This window comes from Chrysochloris asiatica, unplaced genomic scaffold (genome assembly GCF_000296735.1).
Source record: "Chrysochloris asiatica unplaced genomic scaffold, ChrAsi1.0 scaffold00055, whole genome shotgun sequence".
Classification (NCBI taxonomy): domain Eukaryota; kingdom Metazoa; phylum Chordata; class Mammalia; order Afrosoricida; family Chrysochloridae; genus Chrysochloris; species Chrysochloris asiatica.
The window spans coordinates 1,495,976-1,523,741 of NW_006408573.1; the positions used below are offsets into that span (position 1 = coordinate 1,495,976).

Genomic DNA, 27,766 nt, shown 5'->3' on the forward strand with positions numbered 1-27,766 from the left:
TGTCAATGTATGATTGTAGCCGTTTCTGTATTACCTTTAGCAAAACTTTGCTCGCTTGAGATATCAAAGAGATTGTCCGATGATTTCCACATTCCGTTTGGTCACCTCTCTTTGTAATGGGCATAAACATTAATCTCTTCCAATCAGAATTACTTTTCAATGTAACCTGTCCTATTTCCTCCGTTTTTCCCATTTCCATTCTTTCTCCTTTCTCTTTTGAATTGTGTCCTTAGGTAAATGCTGCCCTTTTGATCTCAAATGGTATATGTTACTCATTAGTGTTGTCCCCTCTACATACTTACCCTTTGCTTGACTGAAAATTGAGCCATAGGGAAAAGTTTAGTTCCAGAGCTGAAACGTGGCCAAGGTTCATAGTCTCCAGATTCTACCAGTCTCTATCTGACCAGTAAGCCTGGTCTTTTCTATGATTTTTAATTTGGACTTTCTAATAATATCCCTTTTGAGCAGTAGTTCCTTGACATTTTTTAAAGTTATTTTCTCACTTTGTGAACTTTTTTTAAAAAAATCTATTTTCAGATTCAACAACTTTCTAAAAAAGAAATAGAAGACCTACTTCGAAGAGGTGCATATGGTGCCATTATGGAGGAAGAAGATGAAGGTTCCAAATTCTGTGAAGAAGATATTGATCAAATTTTGCAGCGTCGTACAAAAACTATTACAATTGAATCAGAAGGACGTGGATCAACATTTGCCAAGGTAACAGTGCTATTTTATAAATATGCCTTCAAGGTTCAGAATATTGAACTGTCCCTTCATCTACTATTTATTTTCAGAGCATCTACTTAATTTTCAAATATACTGAATTAACTCAAAAGTTGTAAGTAACACATTCTTTACCTCTTTTGTTCACCCTGATCTCTAGTATTCAAATTCCATGTTTACTGTTCCCATCCTAGTGAAATCAAATAAGATTAATAATTGTAAATAGTTCTAAACAGTCATCAGATTAGATTCAAAATTAAAGAACATATAAATTGGGCTTCAAAAAGGAAAAATTCCCGTATCTTTTAATTCCATTTTTTCCACAAAATTTTTAAAGTCTCCCTGCATATGACAAAGTCAGAGCAAAACATAAGTAACCATACATGAGGTTATTGTCTTACATTGTTGTTGTTGTGAAGTACCGCTGAGTCTATTCCAATCTATAGCAACCCAGTATAGGGTTTCCAAGGAGCGATTGATGAGTTTGAACCGCCAACTTTACAGTTCAAAGCAACTTTGCACTCCATCACATTAACCCACAGGGTCACACAAGGACTTTTAGTTCTTATAATTTCAAGAAGTAAAAGAAAAAGATGGAAGGTAATTAAATTTGTGCCTTGAAAAGTTTTGGTTGTCTTCTCTGTTTATCTACCCTATTTGGAAATAAACTTTTAAGATGTTTATTCACTTTCTGTTCCATTTGTTTGTTGGTGTTTAATGCATTAATCCAAGAAGTGTTTTTGGTGGTGGTGGTTTGTGTGTGAGTGTTCTCTTTCTTATTTCCGTGTCCTGTATTGATGTACTGTGTTTGCTCCTTTTTACAGTCTCTGCCATCTACACAGGCTGCTTTCTGTTGTAGGAAGATGACTTAGCTCGCAGCTTCATTGCTGTTTTTCCCTCACTTCCCCTTATAGGTGACCAACGTGGTCACCAGTCAGAGCACGTGTCTGTTCGTGTATTCCCATTGAGTCTCAGTCTAAGAAGATGGTTTGCCCTGAAGGCACCCAACCGCTTGTCTTGACGTCTCCTGGGCAAGGGAAACCATGATTCAAAAGGCAGCCAAGCATCTTACCGTTATTTTGCTCGTTCCAAACATGTCTCAATTCCTGTAGCCCATATCCCTGTTGTCCCAAGGTTGTGCATACGTCATTATTTACCTCTGTCCCACTTAGCCCATGCAAACCTGCCTAATTGTTTTCCCATCTGCCTTGTTCTTCCATTCCCCTCCCACTTCTTGTGTATTGCCCCCTTTCCCAGCACCCAAACTATCCAGTGTCTATTCCCTAACCTGTGCTCCACCTTACCTTCCGTCCCTTACTCAACCCCTACATCCTGGTAACCAGCAAAGATCTACCCCCCCCCCCTTTAGTATGGGTTCTTTTTCTTAGTCTTTTATGGTAGTGGTCCTATGCAGTATTTCTCCTTTTGTGACTAATTTCACTCAACATAATGTCCTCAGGGTTCATCCATGTTATGTGATAGCTTACAGCTTCCTTATTGTTCTTTAAAGTAACATAATATTCCATTGTGTGTATGTACCACAGTTTGTTTATCCATTCTTCTGTTGATTGGCACTTAGGCTGTCTCCATCTTTTTGCTATTGTAAATAGTGCTGCCATGAACATGCAGCCAGAGTGTTCCTTGGAGGCCAAGATAACCAAACTTTGTCTCTCATAATTCAGACATATTGTCAGGAGGGACCAGTCACTGAAGAAGGCCATCATGTTTGGTAAGGTGGAGGGTCAGCGAAAAAGAGGAAGACCCCCAACAAGATGGATTGGCTAAGTGGCAGTATTGATGGACTCAAGTGGGGCAACTGTGAGGTTGGCCCAAGATTAGGCAGTGTTTCGTTCTGCTGTACATAGGGTCACTATGAATTAGTACCGACTCGATGGCACCTAACAACATGAACATTGGTGTGCATATATCTACTTGTGTTATGGCTCATATTTCTATTTCCAACCATCTGAGGAAGCGCCATATTGCTTTCCAGAGAGGTTGGCCCATTTTGCAATCCCACCAGCAATGCAGGAACGTCCCAGTCTCCCTACATCCTCGCCAGCATTTATTAATCCGGGCAGCCAACAAACATATGAAGAAATGTTCACGACCTCTAGCCATTAGAGAGATGCAAATCAAAACGACAATGAGATTTCATCTTAGGCCAATAATAACACCAAAGATCAAAAAAGTAGAGGATACTTTTTTTTATCTTTTGATTATATCGGAAATAAACAAGTGTTTTCTAAAAGTCATTTACCAATTTTATTCTCCTTTGGAAATTATTTTCTGTAACCATGTTCCATTCATAATTATGTGATTTGGTATGCATTTTCTAAGTTCCATTGTTAAGGCACCCTGGTGTCACAGTAGGTTAAGCATTGGGTCAGTGGGTTCAAACCACCCTTCACTCCAAGGGAGAACTAAAAGGCTGTTTACTCCGGTAAAGATTTAGGATCTCAGAAGCCCCATGAGGCGGTTCTCTGTCTTACAGGGTCACTGTGAATCAGAATCTAAGCGGGTTTGGTTGGGGAGGGTCTTTCTTTTTTTAAAGCATTTTGTACGTGCACTGCTTTTAATTTGCATAAAGCACTTAGACTTTTCAAAGATTCACATAGAAAAATAATGGTTGTTAGTCTATAAATAAATCATAATGTTATACTGTAACATCAGTTTCTTATAATAATATTTTAGCATTTCTACAATACCTCAGAAAGTGACTGTTTTCTTCTGCTGCTCCTGTATTTTTAAAATTTATAATAATTATGCAATATGTTTATTATAAGAAAAAAGTGTTTTGTTTTGTTTTCTTAAAGACATTAGTACTTTTTTTCCCCATACCCTATTCTATGTAACTTTTTCTTAAGAAGATACGTCTGTCTAACGATGTGATGGAAATAAAATAGAATATTCCAGAAAATGAAACTGTAGAGTATAGGCAGATTTTGGCATTTTTATATCTCTGTCCTGTGTTGTTTCCTGGCCAAAAAGAAGATTTGGTTTCTGCTTACCAAAAGTTAAGAGTTAGTCAACAGTAATAACTTATTTACTGCTGCTGCCATAGTTCTAACCTGAAACAGTTCCTATGCTTTGTTTCAAACTATCACACTTTATTTGGCTTTTGGACATATAATTGTATCCTTTAAAAGTATGTAAGATAAAAATTCAGCTAGTTATCAGTAGATTGTCGTTTAAATACTCTTTGATAGATTTGATAGATTCTTTTTTCCTCTAAGCTTCAAAACATTTTAAAAATTGCTGTATGTATTTCAGGCAAGTTTTGTGGCTTCTGGGAACCGGACCGATATTTCCTTAGATGATCCCAATTTCTGGCAGAAATGGGCTAAAAAGGCAGAAATCGATATAGATGCTATCAGTGGCAGAGTAAGTATCTCTCTCCTCTACAGAGTTACCTTGTGAAGGGAATTTTTCTGTAATATTATTGTAAAAGTTGAATATGTTCCATTATACAGCTAATAAAATAAATTTATATAAAAATCATTTTTGAATATTAGAATGATCACATATGAAATCAAGCATTACTGTAATTTAGTACTTCTGATGTTTATCATAAAGTTGATTTTTATATATTTTTTATGTAAAACCTTTAAGAGTATAGATTGTATATATTTTGATCTTTTGCTTTGCTTTTTTAGTGTCAGATATTATTAATGATGATCCAGGCAAATATAAAAGTAAACATATGACAGGCAAGAACGTAGGTTTTTATGATGCTTCCTGAATGGCTTCCTTGGATCTTAAGAAAAATAAGAGAGGCCAGCTAAAATTGAATAATAAGACATCTGTCTAATTATTGTCTGGGAATTTAGGCATGTGCGCCTAACCCACTATCAAAATAACAGCTAAATGATTAAAGTAATGTATTAGGGATTTGATGCATCAGGTCTTCTTTTGATAGATGGACTTTAATCATTATTTAACATATTTTAGAAATACATATATATAATTCTGTACAAAGCAAGTAAATTTGAAAAAGGAATTCTGAAAATATTGTTTGTTATAACACATTTATGTACCGACAAAGGAATCTGTAGTATGACTGAAATGCACATACCCATCCATGTATAGTCATTAGCTCTCTATTCTGTGGCAACTGTGTTCTCATTGCTGATGGAACATATTTTTCAACATTTAAAAAAAAAATTAAGTGGTCAAAGTCATCCCTCAAAGGCTAAGAGGCAGCATAACATGCTGTTTTCATAGAATTTACATTGTATTAGGTATTATAAGTAATCTAGAGATAAGTTCAGGCGTAGAGGAGGATGTTCATAGGTTATGCAAATGTGCTGTTTCATAATATAGAGTCAGCTGTGTTCTTTTGATAGAGGAAGGTGCTTCAAAGAGACCCTGGAAAAAATCCATTATCTTCTAATCCCATTTTTCCATGAACTTTTTGAAGCCCCTTTATATCAGGAACTTGAACTTCCATGGATTTTGGTCCGGGGATAGAGTCCGGGAACCAGTGTCTGTGTTTCTAGAGCTATCAAATATTTGTGTCCTTTGACCAATATGCCTAAATATTTCTCTTCTTTTGGTTGTTTCTTTAGAATAAACTTAAATCACAAAGATTTCTTTTAAAATTTGGAAGCAGTCTAAATTAAATTAAAAACTAATTAGCTCTAGATACAATTATGCATAAATTAGTTCTAATTATCTACATTGTTTATTGTAGCATCACAATCATTTTGTATTAATAATAAAACAAAATACCAGATATTTATCCTATAACTATAAAGCTATAAAAGGAACCCTGGTAGCACTTAAGGATAAGCACTGGACTGCTAACTGCAGGGTCAGAACTTCAAACCCACCAACTGCTCCAAGGAAGAAAGATGAGGCTTTCTATTCCTGTAAAAATTCACAGCCTCAAAAACTTATATATAGGGTCCTGTGAGTTAAGATTGACTCAGTAGCAGTGGATTTGGTTTGGTGGGTAAAATTATACAATTATATACGTATCATACTAAGACTTTTAAAGGAGCAGAGATGTTTTTAAGTTGATTTGGTAGATTGGCAGAACTGTTAGTAATATATTTTTTCTTGTTGCCTATAATTATTTTATTTGTATGATTTAAAAAGTGAAAATATAAAACATTGCTTTAAGCAAAATCATAAGAACTTTCATGTAATAGCCATTAAATTTTACAGAATAGCTTGGTTATTGACACTCCAAGAATTAGGAAGCAAACAAGACCCTTTAGTGCCACAAAAGACGAACTAGCTGAATTATCTGAAGCTGAAAGTGAAGGAGATGAAAAGCCCAAACTCCGGAGACCATGTGACCGTTCCAATGGCTATGGAAGAACTGAATGCTTTAGAGTTGAGAAGAATCTGCTAGTTTATGGGTAAAAAAAAAAAAAATTATTTTTTTGTGTGTTTTCGAAGATAGTTTATAAAGCAAACTGGTTTAAAATATTATTTTTGATGCCTTTTGTAAGTAGCATATAAAGTCACAGAAAACTTTTACTATTTTCTATTATTCCTTATTGATTGATTAATGAAATCTGATGAAGAATAGCTTGAATTTCCGTTTAACTTAATTTTTTTTTTATTGCAAATGTTTTATTGTGAATTATATGATAGTTTACATGGGAGGACATTAGTTTTACATTCATTCTATCGTATATCGTTTCATTGCCATGGTTCCAATCCCCTCCATGCATCATCAACCAACCATAGGGTATACCCTGCAAGCCTGCCCCCCACACTCCCCCAGTCATCAGCAAACAGTCCCTCTCCCTCTCTGGATCTAAAGTCCCCAGCTGATCCATCTCTCCATGTCATCATCTCTGCCTCCATCTCCGGCACCATTGCTTCTCAGCATAGGGTCCCGCTCTCTGCTTTTCTCCATTGATGGCCCTAGGGACCTCCGCTCCTAGACTAAAAAGTGTTATTTTTAAAAGTAGAATTATGGGATATCTGTAAATACTTATATTGTAAATTTAATCCCCAAAGTCAAACTAGTAGTTGTTTTCATATTTACATATTCACTAATACAAAGTTTAAGGAACTCTGGTAGCGAAGTGGTTACAAATCGGGCTGCTAACCTCAGGGTCATCAGTTTGAAACTACCAGCTGGTGCACGGGAGAAAGATGATGCTTTCTGTTCCTGTAAAGATTTACAGTCTCGGAAACCCTGTACAGGGTAGCTATGAGTCAAAACCAACTCCACGGCACATAACAAAAACAACAACAATACAAAGTTTATTGTTGTTAAGTTGTTCACTAACTACAAGTTGCTGATAGCGACCCTGTATAGGTAATTATTGAATAAACTGTTTTAGAAATTACTGTACAGTGGCTCTACATTTTAATTGTGGGGACAGAGCAACATTAGGCAAATCATCTTAATGATAAAACTTTTTTTTGCAGTTTTTCACAACTTTTATGTACAAGTTACAATTTTTAGTATTCTATATTAATGTCCGTATATATATGTGTGTGTATGTGTTGTTGTTGTTGTTTTAACTAGGTGGGGCCGATGGAGAGAGATACTCTCACATGGCCGTTTTAAAAGGCAGCTGAATGAGCATGATGTGGAGATTATTTGCCGAGCTCTCTTAGCATATTGCCTTGTTCACTACCGAGGAGATGAGAAAATTAAAGGCTTCATATGGGATCTCATCACTCCAACTGAAGATGGGCAAACAAGAGAACTGCAGAATCATTTAGGTAAGAACCAACTCGATGGAACTTAATAATTGTTTTCTTTTATTTTAATGTTTTTTTTAGTTATAAAAGTAGTATTTCGCATTGGACTGCTAAACACAAAGTTGGCAGTTCAAACCCACCAGTTCTGTGAAAGAAAGATGAAGTCACTATAAGTTGAAATCAACTAGCGTTTTTGTTTGGGGGTTTATGTAATATTTAACATACTCTCCTAATATTCAATTCAAGTTCCAACTTCAGAAACTACTTATGTAATTAGTTTGCTGGGTTTTCCTATTATTAAATATGTATTGACTTGTAAGCTATTGATCTAATAGTGTGTCTTAGAGGTCTTTTTATCCAAGTTCATAGAAACAGAAGAATCTGTAAAACACTTCAAATTCATTTCAATTTTTAAAATCCTGCTTCATGTTCCATCGTATAGATATGCCATAATTTATTTAACATCTCTTTTAATAATGGCCATTTAGGTAGTTTCCTCAAGAAGCCCACTGAGCTGTTAACTAGAGGTTGATGATTCAAACCCAGCAGCCACTCCGCAGGAGAAAGATGTGGCAGTCTGCTTCTGTAAAGATTACATACAGCCTTAGAAACCCTAAGGGGCAGTTATGTTCTTTCCTGTACAATCTGTATGAGTTGGAATAGATTCGACAGCAACAGGTGTGGGTTTTGTTGTTGTTGTTGTTTTTATTTAGGTAGTTTACAATTAAGACACTTAAAAAACAAATTGCAGTGAAGATCCTTGTACATTCTTCTTTGTGCACGTGAGTGAAGGTGTCACTTATCTAAGTGAATTACGATGTTGTAGCATCTATAACATAGTTCTGTATTTGTTAAAATATGACCTATGGGTCAGTAGCATCAGCAACTCCTAGGAACTTCTTAGTAATGAAGAATTGTAGCCTTAGACTTATGAATCAGAATTTGTATTTTAACAGGTTCCCCCTGAGTGATTAGTATGCATATTAAAGTTTGAGAAATACAGGCATATGTTTTAAATTTCTATAAATAATTTGCCTTACAAAGTGGATATAGCAATTTATAATGCTGTCAGAAGCCTATAAAAGTTTCAATTCATAGATCCTTGATTTCATATTTTCTTCTCATCTTCACAGGCCTGTCAGCTCCAGTACCCAGAGGTCGAAAAGGGAAGAAAGTAAAGACTCAGACAAGCTCATTTGATATACAGAAAGCAGATTGGCTTCGAAAATATAATCCTGAGCAGCTACTTCAAGATGAAGGCTATAAAAAACATATAAAACACCACTGTAATAAGTAGGTAGCAGGATACTTTTAACATAAATTATTTAAAAGCTTACCTTGCTGAATTTATTGCCATCTTAAAGCATTTTGATTTTGAATACAGAGGCAGCATAGTCTAGAACCAGTTCTATTCTTTTCCTGTGTTCTTAAGCAAATCATGGTGTACCTCATATCATTAGAGAGAAACATAAAACTGGCCTTCAAATGATTTCATTATATCTTTTTTGTTGTTAATTAGTGATGATTGTAAAGATTTTAGAGACACCCATTTTAAAATGTGGTAGCAATGAGATCCACTTAATCAGAAGTGATTATTATTTCATTATAGAAATTCTGTATACAAATTACTTCCTAATTTTAACTGCATGGGTGAAGGTTTTTCTTAATGATTAATACCTTCTTTATTTTTTTCCTTCAATTTTAGGGTTTTGCTTCGTGTGAGAATGTTGTATTATCTAAAGCAAGAAGTTATTGGAAATGAGTGCCAGAAAGTATTTGATGGGGTTGATGCAAGGTAAATTAAATAATATGTTGTGTTTTATTTCTTTCTCAGTAACATGATGAAACAAAAATTATATGATCAGAAAATTGTATGTTTGGTGGCTCCTTATTCAGTGAACTTCAGAAGACACAAAGATCACCAAATTTATGGCACTCTAATCCTTGCCAAATTACAAAATTACAAGTGCTATAGCTATCTCATACTCTTGGAAATACTGAAAATTACCAAAGTATTATAGATTTATCATTATAGTTTCTAGCACTATTACATTTTCATTTTGTGGCTGAGTATGGCATTACTTAAGGAGCTCTGGTAGCGTAGTGGTTACGAATCGGGCTGCAAACCTTAAGGTCAGCGGTTTGAAACTACCAGCCGCTCCGCGGGAGAAAGATGAGGCTTTCTACTCCCGTAAGGATTTACACCCTCGGAACCCCTATACAGGGTCGCTATGGGTCAGAACCGACTTGACGGCACTTAACAAGAACCAACAACATGGCATTACTTACAGCATAAAAGTAACCCTTTGAGTGTTTGAGTTAAATTATGAATGAGAAGCTTGCCATAACTGGCATTGCAGCCTAATGCAATTCAGTTGCCCTTTTGATATTTTTAAGTCTCCTCATATACAAAATTAATTTCTTTATTGACCTAAGATTTCTACTTTGAAATAGATCCTTTTTCTATATCTAAAGAAAATCATTGAAAAAACTGTGATTTCCTCAAGAAATTTATACAGTAAACCTTGTTGAAACTTATTTTTCTGTTGAGCTTAAATATATTTATAAATTAATTTTAAGGTATCTTATGTTGGTATTATGTAATTTGGTAATGTTTAATCCTGATAACTGAAAAATAATAGCAAAAAATAAATAAAATTTTGACCTATTTTTGTAAAAAAAACTCCAGCATTTTGGTAGCTAGGTAAGATTTTGCTGTCATGGTTGCGCTCTGGGATAAGCAATGGACTGCTAAAAGCTATGTCGGGCATGCAGATCTACCAGCCACTCTGTGAGAAAAAGATGAGGCTGTCTGCTACCTTAAAGATACACTGTCTTGGAAACCCAATGCAGGGTCACTATGAGTTGGAATCAACTCAATGGCAGTGGGTTTGGTTTGGGATTTGACTTGTTTATAATAATTCATAATGACATAAGATTTTATTTTTTAAGTGACATTGATGTTTGGGTCCCAGAACCAGACCACTCAGAAGTTCCTGCTGAGTGGTGGGATTTTGATGCTGATAAATCACTCCTTATTGGGGTTTTTAAGCATGGTAAGTAAGAAGTAAGGTAGGTAGGATTCCTTCTACATATAGTATAATTCAGGTAGTTCTCTGTGTAGTGATTCTGACTTAGAACTTTATTCCAATAACACCCGTGTTATTATACACAACATTAAGAGCATGCGCTGCCACTGCATTTCTTTAGGAGAAGGCAGGATATGTAATTTGCCCTTCCAGGATATAAGTAGTCTCATAACTTGCCCTCTCAGGAAGATGTTTTTGTGAAATACATATTCAACATGTGGTATGTATTTTTTTTATATCAATTAGTAAATTTAATCTAAATTTTTATATACACTTATTTCTAGATCATACAATGTTTGTGATTACTTATAGAAAGCACATTTAATCTATATCATATTGTTTATTTAGTCTAGGAATATATCATCTACCATGAATCTGAGGAATGTTTATTTTGATATACTTTATCTTTTTATCCTTTTTGCTCTTGTAATTGGTGATCCTTCAGGTTATGAAAAATATAACACTATTCGAGCAGACCCAGCATTATGCTTCTTGGAAAGAGTGGGGAAACCTGATGAGAAAGCAGTTGCTGCTGAACAGAGAGCCAATGATTATATGGATGGGTATGTGCATTTCATAGTCATATTCTTCATGTCTTTAACGTCTTCTATTGAACATCAGCATACTCTAAATCAGTGATGGCTGCCTTCCAATAATATGGCAGGCAGTAAGGGTGGCTGTAAGGGTCACTATGAGTCGGAACCAACTCCACGGCACATAACAACAACAACAAGAGAATCGAAGTTTATAATCTAAAAGAACTAATAATACTCTAGTAAATTAGCGCTAGTCCAGCAAAGTACCATCAACCAAGAAGAGATTGGAGCTGCCCCACTACTTTTGTTCCATACGTCCTTCATTTTCTCAGTGTAGCAAGTATTTCATGACTGTTAGGCTGTCACATTCTAGGGTCACCAGAGAGAAAAAGAAAGGCAAGAATCTTATACTTAAAGAGGAACGTGATACTTTTCTACCATCAGAGAAATGTAATAGATGAAGCTGGTGTTATTAATATCATATTTAAAAGTCAACTTTAATTGCTCTCTTCTTACCTACCATGTGAAGATAAGCAAATGGTCTTCGAACCATAAGATTGGAGCTTCAAGCCCATCAGCTGCTCCACTGGAGAAAGATGAGGCTTTCTGCTCCCACAAAAGATTTTAAAAAGCTCGGAAACCCAATACAGGGTTGCTATGAGTTGAAACCAACTCCATAACACTTAATAACAACCATGTAACATCTTTCATATTGTGTCTTGAGCTTTCCTGGCTACAGAAGAGGGACTTCCATCTACTGTTAAAAGACAAACTGAAATATCTTTCAATCAAGACTCCATGTTTTTGTCCTGTCCAAAAAATCTTAAGTCCATCACAATAATTTTAGTCCTTGTTGGTGTTTTAACAGGGATGTAGAAGATCCAGAATACAAACCTGCCCCAGCTATCTTTAAAGATGATATAGAGGTAAGCTTTGTGTCATCTTTTCAAACCTTCAATTTTAGTTATTTCCTGGTCTTGTTTGTTTGCATTTTCTTTTTGTTTACAGTTTCCTTTGCATGTTTTTCCTTTGTGTGTTTTCATTATAAAATTCCTCTGTTCCTCCAAAGATTAGTTATGTGTAAATGATCAACTTGGATTGACAAACAGCATAAATAACCTTTCAGAATTTCCCTGATCTCCCTTCCTGAGTCAGCTGGAGCCTGGTTTGATTATGTGAGTGGAATAGGACTTGCCCATTTGTTGTATGGTGTCCTAGGTATCATTTTATTTTTCCACAAACATTTTGAAGCACCTTCATATTTCTAAACACTCTACGTAATTCCAAAGAGGAATTACGTAAGTGGAGTTAGAGGATAAAATAGAAAGTAGTCTGTAAAGGGTAGGGAGATGAGATGAGGAATTTCTATAATGTTTACGAGAGCATAGTAAAAGACTCGATGATGTGATAGCTGTCTTTATTGGTTGCTGGTCTTGATAGCCAACAGGCTGATACAAGGAGCAAACACACTACTAGGGATAACATCATCATTCAAGAAACAGGTCTGTTGTCCTGGCCACACCCTCGGGGCTGAGAGATGTGGCCATGCTTCACTGATGGCATTCAATATGCTATGCTGACACACCAGTGGAACTTGATGGAAATCCTTCTCTACGTGTCAAGAGGACTTCTGGTGTGGCATTTAGGATCAGCACTAAGACTGCAAGCCTCAAGGTCAGCAGTTCAAACCCACCAGCTACTCCTTGGAAACCCTATACAGGGTTGCTATAAGTCAGAATTGACTCAACAACACTTAACAACAACAAGGTGCCAAGAAGTCCTGATGGCATGATGGCTAAAGCACTCAGCTTTTCATTGAAAGGTAGTCAGTTTGCAGAAGAATAGACCTGTAATTTGCTCCTATAAAGATCACAGCCTAATTAACCCCTATGGGGCAGGTCTACTGTGTCATATAAGGTAGCTATGAGCCATAGTCCTCTTAAAGACAGGAGCACACACACACACACACAGAGGGTGCCAAGGAAACTTCTCCTGGACAGATACCTCACTAGAGGCACTCAGCTATAACTCCCCCATCTTCAGGGTGGCAGAGAACACTAGGGGCAACTTATGGGTGCTACTGGGTACAGCTGTCCACGGACCCCTGAAAAGCTGCCTGCTATACAGAAGCCGGGCCTTGGGCAAGCTGTACTACACGAGCTGTGGTTGAATTCAGTGGAACCCAAAAATAAGGCCCTTCCTCCTGCATTGCCTTTTCAGCTTCTTCTCCTGGTAAAGCTTAACGTAATAGTGACTGATAAATAAATATGAGCCCAGATCCCTTATGTTAGAACAGCAATAAATTTGGAGCCAAAAGGCACTAAATCAACAACCAGAAAACTGGAATATATGAAAAAACTTTAGTGACACAAATAGTATAATAATATGTATATTGTTAGGAAGAAGCTCTGGTAGCATAGTGGTTACAAGTCAGGTGCTAACCTCAAGGTCAGCTGTTCAAAACTACCAGCCATTCTGAAGGAGAAAGATGAGGCTTTCTGCTCCCATAAAGATCTACAGCCTCAGAAACCCTGTGCAGAGTTGCTAGGAGTCGGAGCCCACTCGCTAGCATACTACCACCACCATATATTTATTATTAGGAATTCCAGAAGATATCAGCGGTAAATTTTTAGACTTGATTAAAGACATGAATCATCATATTCAAGAAGTAAAGTGAATCTTAGCAGGATAAAGAAAACTGAATCCACTCCAAGCCATATCTTTGGATGAAATTGCTGTTGTTGTTGTTGTTAGGTGCCATCTAGTCAGTACCGATTCCCAGTGGCTTTATGCACAGCAGAAGGAAACACTGCCTGACCCTGGGCCAACCTCACTACTGTTGCCACACTTGAATCCATCAATGCTGCCACTTGGCCAGTCCATCTCGTTGGGGGTCTTCCTCTTTTTCTCTGACCCTCCACCTTACCAAACATGTAAGAGGAGATGTTAAAAGTAACTAGGAAGAAAAGACCTACCTACCAAGGAATGACAGTAATTTTAACATCAAGTTTTTCCAAAACAGCAGTGTAAACTAGTAGCCATTGGAATGAAATCACCAAAATTTAAGGTAATGTTGCAATTGGAGATGTTTGATTGATAGATAAAAATTAGATATACAGCACAAGTATTTTCAAGGTTGAAGAAGAAATGACTTGCAGATTGCAAATAAAAGGATGAATGTACTCTCTAAGAGATGGCATATAGAGGGGGTGAGGGAGACACAGTTTGCTAACAATAAAACCTAGGGCCTATTCAACAGAAGATGGCTGGAGGAAAGGAAAGTTGCTTAAAAGTAACCATAGAAAAAGAAAGCATTTTAGTAAATATGATTGGTCTGTAGTGTGGAAGGAAGTCCTAGTGTGGTGATGTGGGTTAATGCGCTAGACTGAGAAATTACTTTGAACCGCCAAGTTGGGTGTTCAAGCTCACCAGCCACTCCTTGGAGTGTTATGGTCAGAACAAACTCAGTGGCACTTAACAACAACAGTGTGGAAGAAGTTCTGATGTGGTGCTAGAAAGACCGTGGACCACAAGGTCAGTTTGAACTGCAAGGTTGGCGGTTTACACTCACCAGCCACTTCTCGGAAACCCTACACAGGGTCACTACAAGTCAGAACCAAATTGACAGCAGTCGGAAACAACTCAACAGCACTTACCAACAACAGAGAAGAGTGAAAACATAAGACTTGAGAACAAGGAATTTTTTTGTTAAATCACTAATATCCTCTTAATAAAAAGTTCCCTATTGTGAAAAAGGTTTAATTCTCTTTTCTCTATTTATAGCTTGACATAGTTATCCTGTTACAAATTTCCATTTCTTTTAATAGGATGATGTCTCTTCACCAGGAGATCTTGTTATAGCAGATGGAGGTAAGTTGCATTTATTTGCTTAATATTATTATAAATGCACATTATCTTAATATTATGAGATTAACAAATTATTGTACCTTTCAATTGTATATGAAATTTTTATTTAAGATGTTGTTTTTCTTATCTGCCATCAAGTCAACCCCCAACTCACAGTGACCCATGCACAATAGGATCGAACCATTGTAGAGGTAGGGTTTTTGTTGACTCGTTTTTATAAGTAGATTGCCAAGTCTTTCTTTCTAGCCTATCTTTCTCTGGAGTTTCCCTCTGAAACCAATTCAGCATTACAGCAACACTTAGCTTCCACTGGCAGATGAGTGGGACTGTACTTGCGGTATATTGGGCAGGAATGGGACCAGTGTCTCATACGTGGAAGTCAAAAATTCTGTACTCAACGACCACTGCCCTCAATTAACACATTAGTTGTAGTTATTGTAAGATGTGGACTCCTGGATCAACACTGAACTGCGAACCACCACAAGTTCAGCAGTTCAAACCCACTAGCTGCTCCTAGATAACCCAATACACGGTTGCTGTGAATCAGAACCAACTCGACAGCACATAACAACAACATTATAAGATGTACTAATTAATTGGAAGGAGTTCTTGTTAGCATAGGGGTTATGTGTTGGGCTACTATATGCAAGGTCAGCCGATCAAATCCACCAGCTGGTCCGCAGGAGAAAGACGAGACTTTCTGCTCCTATAAAGATTTACATACTCAGAAACTCTGTACGTGTTCACTCAACAACATACCATCACCACCACCACCTGACTGGGGAACTTAACATTATTTGTAGTTATGACAAATTTTATTCAGTGACTCACTGAGCTTTTATAGAATAAAAGCTTTGATAACTTTACAGCTTGAATTTTAAACCTCTGTATGAAATTTCATTTTTCAAGTGTCAACTCAGAAATTCGAGGGTGAGTGTGAATAAAAAAGTATTGCTTCTAGGTTTCCAGTTCATATATACATGAGTTTATTCCAAACGAAATGTGTGTAAACATGTCTCTGCAGTCAGTACAAACAAGTTCTGTCTTTGATACACAGTGGTTCCCAGGGGGATCTGCTGGGCCATTTAAATTTAACTCAGAGGTCAGCTTAAAAAATTATGGTAATTGTTTGATGATGCATGTAGGAGTTTGTAATCATTGTAATGAAATGAAATGTGATAGGAAAAGATAATGTTCTCCCATGTGAAGCATCACACAATTCACAATAAAAATGTTAAAAAAAAATATTATGTCAACTCTGTTTTGAGATTCCAAGAAGGTCATCTTAATAAATTTTCTTGAGCATCGCAGTTCAGTCACATGGACTTATTATGAAGAAGATTTAAGAGAATGAAAAACTGCACTGGTGAGAAGCAGGCCAGGAAAGTTGCCCTGAGGAATTCTTTTTCCTTGTGACAACGCACTTGCTTATTCTTGGAGAGTAGCAAGAACTGTCCTGTGAAAATTGGGAATTTCCCAGTTTACGAATTGGGAAATCGTACCCTATCTACCTACAGCCCTGATCTTGCTCCTTTTGACTTCTTTTTGTTTCCCAAACTAAATGAAAATTTAAAAAGAGCGTGGTTTGAGTCCTTGAGGATGCCGAAACTGCTATTTTGACATGGAGTCTATCAAAGAGCACAGAATTCTTAGGCAAGGACTGGAGAGATGGAAATTCCGCCTTCAGAAGTATACAGACCTAGATGAAGGATATGTCGAGAAACTAAAGTTCCACGTTTTGATATTTTTGTTTAATAAAAATATTTTTTTACTTAAACCCTCATACATTCTGCCTCTTAATAGGTTCATATGCACATCAGGAACCAACTCTTATCTTTCATTTTCTGCAAAGCTCTTTAGTACAGGCCCTTACGTTTCCTTCCCTCTCAGGACAGTTTGGTTTGAACTCAAAGCCCCAGATACCAAGATAAAAACACAATGTCACTCATTCTAAGCTGGCACCATATTCAACTAGGAGTGATGGAGTAGTTATTCTTGGGATGAATAATTACATACTGATTATAGTGTATATTATTATAATATTTCATCTTTACTTTATTAAGTGAATGAAACTTAAAGAGTACAACATTATACAACTAGGCTTTAAAAAATGAATGTTTCTATCTAATGTCTTTAAAATAGTTTGATTCTAGAATTGAAATAAATTTAATACAAAAGGTTTCAGTCAGAAGAGTTTACAGTATTCAGCTTCTCATGAATTTCAGTTTGGTTTTGATTTATTTAAGTTAAGACATTGAAATAATATATATGAGGATGAGTCAAAAATTATCTGCAGTCTGGCTATAGAATTTACTTTTAATTAACTTTTAGAAAAGACAAATCCATCATTTTTCAACATAATCTCCTTGCTTTTCAATACACTTTGCATGTCTGTCAACAAGCTTTTATATTCCCTTAATAAAGAATATTTTTGGCTGTGCTGCGAGCCACAATGCACTGCTGTCTTCACTTCTTCATTAGAGGTGAATCTTCATCCTCAAAGGACTGCTTTCAAGGAACCAAACAGGTGAAAATCCAATGGAGCAACATCATGACTATAGGGAAGATGCTTTAACACCTCAAAATGAAGTTTTTGCTGACTGTCAACAGTGTGGGCAGAGGTGTGTGGACATGCATTGTCATGCAAAATCACATCCCCCTTGGATAGCAGTGCTCTGTGTTTAATTAAAAGTTTAGGTTTCAACTCTTCAGTGAACATCTCACTATAACCAGCACTGTTGATTGTTCAACCTTTATCCTGATAGTGTTTTTCGATACTGGCCCTTGAGAATCCCCAAAAACTGTTAACCATCAATTTTCTAGCTTTTAAGCTTCTTCTTGGTCAGAGATTGAGGTTATTTCCATTCCATATTCTGCTGTTTACTCTCAGGCTCATAGTAATGAATCTCTGGCTCATCACCATTAATGATGGGTTTTTTTGTTTTGTTTTTTAAACTTTTTATTGTGAATTGATTTATAGTCAATAAATCATGTACTTTGCTTTATTATATGGTTGCAGTCCCCTCCATGCACCAACAGTTAACAGCATTTACCTGTATTCATTCCAACCATTGCATTCCTCTCTGTGTCTCCTGCCACACCCATCGTTCTTCTGCCAGCTTCCTTCCCGTTGTATATTGCTTGCCCCATCACCCATGTCAGCGTGTGTCTACCCTCTAGTGCATGTATTTAAAAAAATAAAAAACACAAAAAAACATGCAGGGTTTTATAAGTGTTTGAACAACCACAGAGCATATTCTGGAAGCCAGTCTCCTGGCCACCAGCACACAGCTTTTCTCTTTTCATGAGTCTAGAGTCTTCAACTGCTCAATCTCTCCATTCCATTGCTTCTGCCTCCATCTCTGGTGTTGCTGCTTTTCTGGTTAGGGTCCCACATTCAGCTCATGTTTCCTCTCTTGGGCCTTCTGTTCCTGGAATGCAAGATTAACTTCCCACTTTTTACACAACCTGTACCTTTAAAATTGTGACAATCATAATTAGGTATGATAACAACTACTCACTATTGAATCAATGAATCCCATCCCCATCTCCTTTCACCTGATCCATCTAGACAAGATGAAAACTATTTCAGTGGGGATCGTACCTTCCCCTACATACTTTGAAACTAAACTCCCTCTTGAGCCATTTCATGCCTTTATACCCACCTCCCATTTTAGGTAGCCAGTGTCTAAGTTGCCTGCCCCTATCAGCCCTGTGTACAGAGGGGATAGGTTTGATCCTTGATGTGAAGACTCCTTCCCTTTCACTTGGTATTTTGAGCTACTACATCCATAAGGATAGTTGAAGTTCATCAAATTGTGGCAATTTACACTTGCTTCATCCTTTGTCAGATTTCTTTATCTTCCTCTAGTCAAGTTGTGATCATCAAGCCATCGTAGCTAGGTCAGATGGGTACTATCTGCAAGTTTGGGCATTCTTGTGCATCTCCCTCACTTCATATCAGCTGGACGCTTCACTCATAACTCTTGTCCTCCGTTGGCTCAGAAGTGCCTAAATCGCACTACACTTTGGACTAACCAGCCCTTCCTCTTCTCTCCCATCTCAAAGTCGACGGGAGTCTATGGAACACGGTCAGACTCAGCCCATATCTTCATTGCTTCCTTTCCCCCATTTCCACTTATAAGGAGACCAACGTGGTCTCTGATTAGGGTCCCACATTCAGCTCATGCTTTTTTCAAGCTTATGTGCCTGCTCATGTGTTCCCTTGTGTTCGTAGAGGCTAATGATGTTTTTAAGAAACTTTTACCTTGTTTTCAATATTGCTCCAAATTTTGTTTGCAGATGTCCAAATGCTTCTGTTTATGATCTTCCGTGAGTTGTTTCAGTTCCCATCTCACATAAACTTTTCAAAACCCAAGGTTGTCGTAGATTATTTCACAGGCAGAGCCATGGCTGATTTGTAAAGGATTTGCCACATAATCCACTGTCATTCATCTATTCGGCAGAATCATTTCACGTGCATGTTCAATGTTGTTATCAGCCGTGGACAGATGTTTTAATATAACAGGAGTGTGGAAAAGTTTGGACTCACCCTCATGTTATACCTGGAAATACACCAGTTTATTTTCCGTGAAAGAGAAGTTCATTTAAAATTGTGATTCTTTACATCAGTGACCCATTTACTTTGAGCTGTTCCTGAAGTGCATTATAAATGTTCTTAAAATTGTGAAATGTTTCCTGGAGCTGTAATTAAAAGAAAACTCTTAACTCTTCATGATAAAAGATTTTGAAGTGAAATGTTGATGTTTTTGTGAGTTCTGCTACAGTATCCGTTTAGGTTTTTTTTCTGTATTGACAAGAGTTTCTTTAAATACAGATGGTCAGCTGATGGAGGGTGATAAAGTGTATTGGCCTACTCAGTCAGCTTTAACCACACGGCTCAGGCGTCTCATCACTGCATATCAACGTACTAATAAAAACAGACAAATCCAGCAGATGCTACCAACTTTCTCAGTGCCTGCCAGTGTCATGCAGCCTCTTTATGAAGAAGCCACTCTTAATCCTAAAGTGGCAGCTAAGATAGAAAGACAGCAGAGGTAAGACAATAGTACTCAATTTTTAATGTCTGATTGTTCATTTTGACACCTGTCTAGATATGATTATCTCCCTTTGTGAATACCATGTATAGGTGGAGAATTTGGTCAACACCAAGTACTTTATGCACATATACGTATTTCCTGACTGATTCAAATTCTGACAGACCCCACAAATGATGTTCTCTTTCATTTATCCTGACCATACATCCTACCATTAGTAATATGTATTACATGACAGCTTTTGAATCGCCTAATTTTCTGATATTATCATTCTCAGATGTTCACTTTATAAATCAAAGATTGCATTTATAAAGATAATGAAAGGCAATAATAATGAAATCTAAAAAACATGGTATTCAACTTATATCACAACCAACTTAGCATGGTGTCTTTTGAATGGAACCCCGTTATAAACCAGTGACTACCTATGTACACACATATAAGCATGTACAAATACAGTAAAATTAATAAAGATATGTATTTTATAGCTTATAATTACTAGCCATGCTTTATATATAATCATTCTTTTGTCATGTTCATGAACGCAAAGGTATTAAAACAAAACAAAGGTGCCAAGCAAACTTAAAAATTGAATTATCAATTAGACAGAAGTTTAAATTAGTATGTTCCTAGTTTACGTAAGGAGTCAAGTAGTGGCACTGCATGATAATCACTTGACCACAGGCTGGTTTGAACCACAGGGTCAGCAGTTCAAACCGACCTGTCACTCCTTGGAAACCTTATACAGGGTTGCTATGAGTCAGAACGACTCAGTGGCACTTAACAACAACAAATCTTACATAAATGTTTTAATGTAAAATAATGTAATGAAATAAAATAATTATATTTCACAGTAAAATATTTTTGAATGATAAGTGCATTTCTGCTTGGTGCAAAGGATAAACCCTTGGGACTGTTGGTTTTTAAAAGAGTGCAAACAGAAAATCTACAAATAACCTGGGCCCATTGTTAAACTTTTGGGCCCTTGGATGTTATCATTTGTAGCAAAGTCATTGTGACACAGAGTTTTAGTAAGTCAGAAATTTAAGATTTTAGATATCCCAGCCACGGTCTTCAAATAACACTACCCCTCTATAAACATAATGTTTGAGTTATGTATTGCTATATGCCAAATCACTCTAAAACATAGTTACTTAAAACAGCATCCGTTTCTTATTTCTCACAATTTTGGTTGTGGTGTAGGGTATGGTACTCATACAACTGTCACTTGGTGCTGGCTGCCAGCTGAGGCCTCGAATTCCAAGCGGGCATGTCCTCAGCAGCATGGAAATAGCACATTTCTTAAGACTCCATCTTAGCAATTATATTTTCTCTCTGCCGCCATATTTTGTTGGTCAAAAAAATGTTACAGGGCCAGGCCAGGTTTGATGGAATGGCAAATTATTTCTTCATGTTAATGGGAAATTTGGCAGAGAGTTTGTGGCCACCTTTCATCTACCTCATATGTTTCCCCTTTGTCTGTCAGATCCAAATTAATCTTCCTAAAATTTTATCCCTCTTAGGGATAAAGTCTTAAAATCTGAAGCCTAAATTCATAGGTGTCTATAATTTATGATTCAGCATGCATTTCTAGTCTTATCTACTACTATTCACTCAGCCAAAATATCCTACTAATTATTGCTTTAGTACCTTGGTTATGTTGTTGCTAGCACATGGTGTACTCTTCTTCCTATTCTTTATCTAGTTTATAGCTCACACGTCCCTCAGAGCTCAGCACAAGTCCCATCTCTGTTCATTTTTTCTCAACCTGTTTAACTCAACTATTATTTCCATTTTCTGCACTAAAATATTGCCAGTGTCTAAATAATTTTATTTGTCTCATGAATATAAGAAATTGTAATGATGTCTCTTTTTCTGTATATGTTTTGTAAATTATTTACTGAGTAGTCACTTTGTCATATTTTTTGGTGTCCCATGTAGTCTTTTAGTATGTCTTTTCTTTTCCAATCCTACTTTTGCCAACCAGATTCAAAGTTCATAAGAATTGACTGGTTTCCCAGGTTGACCTATAGCATTGCAGCATAAGTACTGGACCACAAGGTTGATTTGTACTACAGGGTTAGTGTTGCAAACTCACCAGCTGCTCCTCAGAAACCCTATACAGGATCGCTATGATTCGGAATCAATTAGATGGCACTTAATCATTAGATTAATCTTCCTAATGTATCACTGTAGCAATAATGACTTAACATTTTTCAAAAATGTTTTCTTCTCACTGAAACAACCAATCCCATGAATTAAGCAGGGGAAAATGTTTACAAATACAGAAACTGGAGTTCTCTATTTGTGATAATATGATAGTATTTGGTGCTACAGGATAATGCGCTGGACTGCAAGGTTAGCAGTTCAAACTCACTAGCTGCTCCTCGGAAACCCTATGCAGAGTGGCTATAAATCAGAACCAACTCAAAAAGACTTAACAACAACGCCCTATTAAATATCTTCAGGAGTTTTCAACTAAGTAGAAACTATTTTCAGCCATGTATTTGTTGTTGTTAGGTGCCATCAAGTTGGTACTGACTCATAGTGACCCTGTGCACAACAGAACGAAACATTACCCAATCCTGGGCCAACCTCACAATTGTTGCCATGCTTGAGCCCATTGATGTTGCCACTTTTCCAATCCATTTCGCTGGGGGTCTTCCTCTTTTTCTCTGACCCTCCACCTTACCAAACATGATATCTTTCTCCAGCAACTGGTTCCTCCTGACAATATGTCCGAAGTATGAGAGACGAAGTTTGGCCATCCTGGCCTCCAAGGAGCACTCTGGCTGCACTTCTTCCAACACAGATCTGTTGGTTCTTTTGGCAGCCCATGGCACTTTCAATATTCTCCTCCAACACCATGACTCAAATGCATAAATTCTTCTATGGTCTTCCTTATTCACTGTGCAACTTTCTCATGAATATGGTGTTATTGAAAATACCATGGCTTGGGTCAGGCGCACCTTTGCTCTTCAACACTTTAAAAAGGTCTTGTGCAGCAGATTGGCCTAATACAATACGTCATTTGATTTCATGACTGCTGCTTCCATGAGTGTTATAATCTGACCCCTACTTTATCTCCCTCTGTCCCTAATTAAGTCATTGTCCACCTGGAATACTTAGCATTCCCTTCCTAAACTTAATCTTCTCACTACTCGATGCCACTTTCTCTAGAGTGCTTTTCTTGGTCACCTAAATAAGAACAGGTCTTCCCATCTTCTGTTCTCTTGGTTTCTAAACGGGCACAACTATAAAATACTATCTTATACTTATGAATATGTTTGAAAATGTTTTCTCTTTCTTCTGAAAGCAGAACTCCCTTTATTGTACATATTTATGTATCCTGTGTGGATTCTTTCACATAGTTATTGTGCAATAAACTATTACTGCATGAAGGAACAGTGTGCATTAACAGAAACATGATTGAATGGAAGATTCAGGTTTTACTTATAAATACATAACGGGGCTTCCAAAACTGGGAAAATTTCATTATCTTTTAATTCCATTTTTCTATGAAGTTTTTGAAACCCCCTCGTATTTGCAAGGCTACAACTCTGTATTTTTTCCATTAATATGTTTAGGTATTTCAAGTGTTTAAAGTTTTTATTATAGTTATTATATTCCATATTAATATATACTTATTTTAATGAACTACGTGGGGTTTTTTGTTTTGTTTTTAACTTCAAAATAGATGGACGAGGAGAGAAGAAGCGGACTTTTATAGAGTCGTATCTACATTTGGAGTGGTTTTTGATCCTGACAGAGGCCAGTTTGATTGGACAAAATTTAGAGCTATGGCTAGGCTACATAAGAAAACTGATGATAGTTTGGAGAAATATTTGTATGCATTTATGTCTATGTGTCGGAGGGTTTGCCGTCTTCCTTCCAAAGAAGGTATGTATAAAATTTCCTCTTTTTTTGTTTTTGTTTTCCTTCTTTCTTGTTTTGATTAAAGAACAAAACCACAGAAATTCAGAAATTCCCAATTCATCTCTTTTATGGGAGATTTCCATGTCATCTAACTCAAACTATCAGCAAGTTTCTAAAATTGTAAGTAAGTCATCCTGAAACAGGGCCTATTCTTTGGTCTTACTCTTAAAATGAGATGTAAATATAATAAAGATACACATTGAGTTTTGAGAAAATGTTGTTGTTGTTATGTTCCGACGACCAGTGTTTATTATTACATCTGTGGGTCAAGGAAGGTGAAAGATGGATAGCTTTTGGTCAACATAACTAACCTGTATTTTAAGTCCATCTTTTAAGAACTGTGCTAGAGAGTTTATATATAATTTTGTAAGGAATGAAGCTTCCACTCAAAAGACATTTTAAAGAATATTGATAGTAAGACGCCTTCAGAAAACGACAACTGGTCAAAGGTTGTTCCCTCTTTTGAGCTACTGCATCCATAGATGTAGGTCAAGTTCATCAAATTGTATCAGAGTACTGTTTTTTTTTTCCTCTTCTTTCTTCTTCTGGTTGAGGTGTGATCATCCAGTCTTTAAAGCCAGGTCAAGTAGGTATTATCTGTAAGTGTGGGTGTTCTTATGAATATGCCCTGTCTTCTTATCAGCTAGACATTTCACTCTCCACTCAAGTCCTCTGTAGCTATGTCACTGACTCTGGGTTCAAGAGTCCCCACGTCTTGCCACACTGCTGACTGACCAGGTCTCCACTCGGATTCACAGGAGTCCATTGAACGTTGTAGGGCTTAGCTCGCAGCTTCATTGCTGTTTTATCCTCACTTCCTCTTATAGGTGATGAACATGGTCACCAGTCAGAGCATGTATTCCCATTTAGTCTCAGTCTTGAAAAGGGGTTTGCCCTGAGGGGACCCAACCACTTGTTTTGATGTCTCCTGGGCGAGCAACTTCATTGTTCTTGTAGTAATCTGTCAAACTGCCTATATTGTTTTGTATTTTTTCCTGTTGGTCTTTCTTTCAAGACATATCTTATGTTCTAGCTACTCCAGGCTGGTCTGCTTGTCCTTTTAAGTTGAAATTTCCCACTTCAGAAGATTCTGGATGGGGTTCAGGATTCCACCTATGGTCTTAGGTAATGCAGAGCTCCAGAGGAATCCTCCTTCACTGGGCACGTTGTAGCTCCATTTTAGGTATTCAAATCAGTTATAGGCATAAGACTGACTTACAAGCTTTCTATGGTGATATTTCTGCCTATTCCTTTCTCTCCCCATCAAGTATCTATCTTATAATGATATGCAAGGGAAACCATGATTCAAAAGACAGCCAAGCATCTTCACATTATTTCCCCCTTTTCCCCATTCCAACCATGTCTCAATCCCTGTATCCCAGAGCCCTATTGCCCCAAGGTTGTGCATACATCATTAGTTACCTCTGTCCCACTTAGCCCATGCAAACCTGCCTAATTGTTTTCCTGTCATTCCATTCCCATCCCCCTTGTTGTGTATTGCCCCCCTCCCTAACATCCAAACCATCCTGTGTCTCTTCCCTACCCTGTACTCCACCTTCCCCTCCCTCTCCTCACCCCACCCCCCACATCCTGGTAACCAGCAAAGAATCCACCACCCCCTTTAGTATGGGTTCTTTTTCTTAGTCTTTTACAGTAGTGGTCCTATGCAGTATTTCTCCGACCGACTAAATTTCACTCAACATAATGTCCTCAAAGTTCGTCCATGTTATGCAGTGGCTTGCAGCTTCCTTGTTATTCTTCAAGGTAGCATAATAATCCATTGTGTGTATGTACCACAGTTTTTTTTCCATTCTTCAATTGATGGGCACTTAGACTGTCTCCATTTTTTTGCTATTGTATGATGCTTTCTTTTAACTTTTATTTTGAACTGCTTTTAGGTTTATAGAAACATTGCAGAAAAAATAAATCATACTGGGAATTTCCTATGTCCTTCACCCTGCCTCTCCTAATATTAAGGTCTTACTTGACTAATTATAGTATAATTAGCATAACCAGGAAATTAACATTAGTATAATACCATTATCTAAATACCTATTCAAATTTTGCCAGTTTTCCAGGTAAAGTCATTCTTGTTTCAAGACCCCACATTGTATTTGGTTGTTATTTCCATTAACTTCCTGTAGTTTAATATTTATCAGGCCCTCAGTCTTTCCTTGTTTTTTATGACCTTGACTATTGAAAAATATTGATCCATTATTTTGCCCTGTGCCCTCAGTTTGTGTTTGTCTTCTGTTTTCACAAAAGTGAATTAGGTTATGCATTTCGGACACGAATACCTTAGAAATGATGTATTGTGCAGTTCATGATGTCATTATTCTTATTACTGATGAGGTTGGCCTTGATCACTTGGTTAAGGTAGTTTATGTTGGGTTTCTTCACCACAAAACCATTATCTTTTTGCCTATGTTAACAAATATCTAGGAAGAAATACTTTGAGTTTATACAAATCATGTTTCTCCTGATACTTTTAGCCATCAATTTCAGTATCCATTAGTTAGTTATTACGGTGGAGTTCCATTGTAAAAAAGAAATACTCTTTCTTTCCCCCTATCTATTTAATCAATTATTTATTGATATCTATATGGTCTCATGGGTACTTATTTTATACTACAGGTTGTAATTTAATTATGATTTATTTGTTATTCAAAGTGTTCCAGTTTGACCACTGAGATTCCTTTAGGTTGGTCCATGCTTTCTTTCAACAAGCCCCATCTTTTTTTCAGCACTTGCCAACTGCCAGTAATCCAGCTTCAGAAGCATAGAATATCACTGAAAGGAATATAACGTTATCGAGTGTTGAAACTGAAGTACCTCAAGCTAGTAGTTTGTGCAGATGCTCCTGTGTTTTCCTCAGACATTTAAGAAAGTCCTTGGTGCTCTTTGGAGGTCACTGCAATGCCCTGACTTACTTTGGTGCAGTTTGGGAAATACAAATGTATTTAACAGATTTAATTTATAAATAGTTGGAACATTTTTCTCTTTAAGACAACTATTTCCAAAGGAATATCTCATATGAAATTTCTTAAGAGTAAATCCATAGTTATATTAATGTATTTCCAAAATAGTCTCACAAGGGTGCATCAAAAAGTTACTGCTATGAAATCATAAAAGTCTTTATTAAACACAGATACCAGAATGTAAAACTGTTATCCTCTATCCAGGTCTGTATGCTTCTGAATGTGATGTTACCTCAAGAATTCTGTGTTCTTTGGCGTGTTTACACCATGTCAAAATGGTAGTTTTGGCTTTCTCAAAGGACCCGTGTCATGTTTCTTTTAAATATTCTTTTAGTTTGGAAAACAAAAAGAAGTCAAAAGGGGCAAGATCAGAATTGTAGGGTAAATAGGATAAAGTTGCCCAATGAAATCATCAACAGGAGAGCTCTTGCTCCATCCAATGCATTATTGTGATGGAAAATAATTTTTTAGTGCCACATTCTCAGCACTTTTCCACACCAATGCACTATTCACTTTTCTTAAAACTTCTTCATAGTAAACTCATCTGATTATCCTAATAATCAAGAAAGTCTATCGAGCTTATCTCTTAGGAATCCTAAAAGACAGTCCCCATAACCTTTGATCTGACCTCTACCATGAATTTAACTGACCCAACAAATCCTCTCAGAAGCCAGTCTTGGTTGAAACTTGTTCTCTAGACTCGTCCCAGGTTAGGATTCAGTCCATTAATTGTTTATGGAAAGGTCTTCATTCAACACTTTTTACATCCACCAAGCCTGGACACTTACTTGAGGCCATGATATTCATTTAAACCATGTGAGATGCCAGCTTCACTCATTATTGTATCCATGGTAATTCTATGATCTGATTCCACCAGTTTCTGGACTTTAGCCACAGTTTTTTATTCA

General features: G+C 36.8%; 1 protein-coding gene across 2 annotated transcripts in view; it reads left to right on the top strand.

The window, feature by feature from the left end:
* The window catches only part of CHD9 (chromodomain helicase DNA binding protein 9), a 169,541-nt gene that overhangs the window by 111,925 nt on the left and 29,850 nt on the right, over nt 1–27,766 (top strand). For both annotated transcript variants that reach the window (XM_006863516.1, XM_006863517.1), the window contains exons 18-29: nt 538–717; nt 3,997–4,107; nt 5,893–6,089; nt 7,217–7,416; nt 8,529–8,688; nt 9,101–9,190; nt 10,348–10,451; nt 10,930–11,047; nt 11,889–11,946; nt 14,848–14,890; nt 19,725–19,944; nt 23,642–23,844. In XM_006863516.1, the coding sequence (XP_006863578.1) occupies nt 538–717; nt 3,997–4,107; nt 5,893–6,089; nt 7,217–7,416; nt 8,529–8,688; nt 9,101–9,190; nt 10,348–10,451; nt 10,930–11,047; nt 11,889–11,946; nt 14,848–14,890; nt 19,725–19,944; nt 23,642–23,844 (1,684 nt within the window). The remainder of the gene's footprint in view (nt 1–537; nt 718–3,996; nt 4,108–5,892; nt 6,090–7,216; nt 7,417–8,528; nt 8,689–9,100; nt 9,191–10,347; nt 10,452–10,929; nt 11,048–11,888; nt 11,947–14,847; nt 14,891–19,724; nt 19,945–23,641; nt 23,845–27,766) is intronic.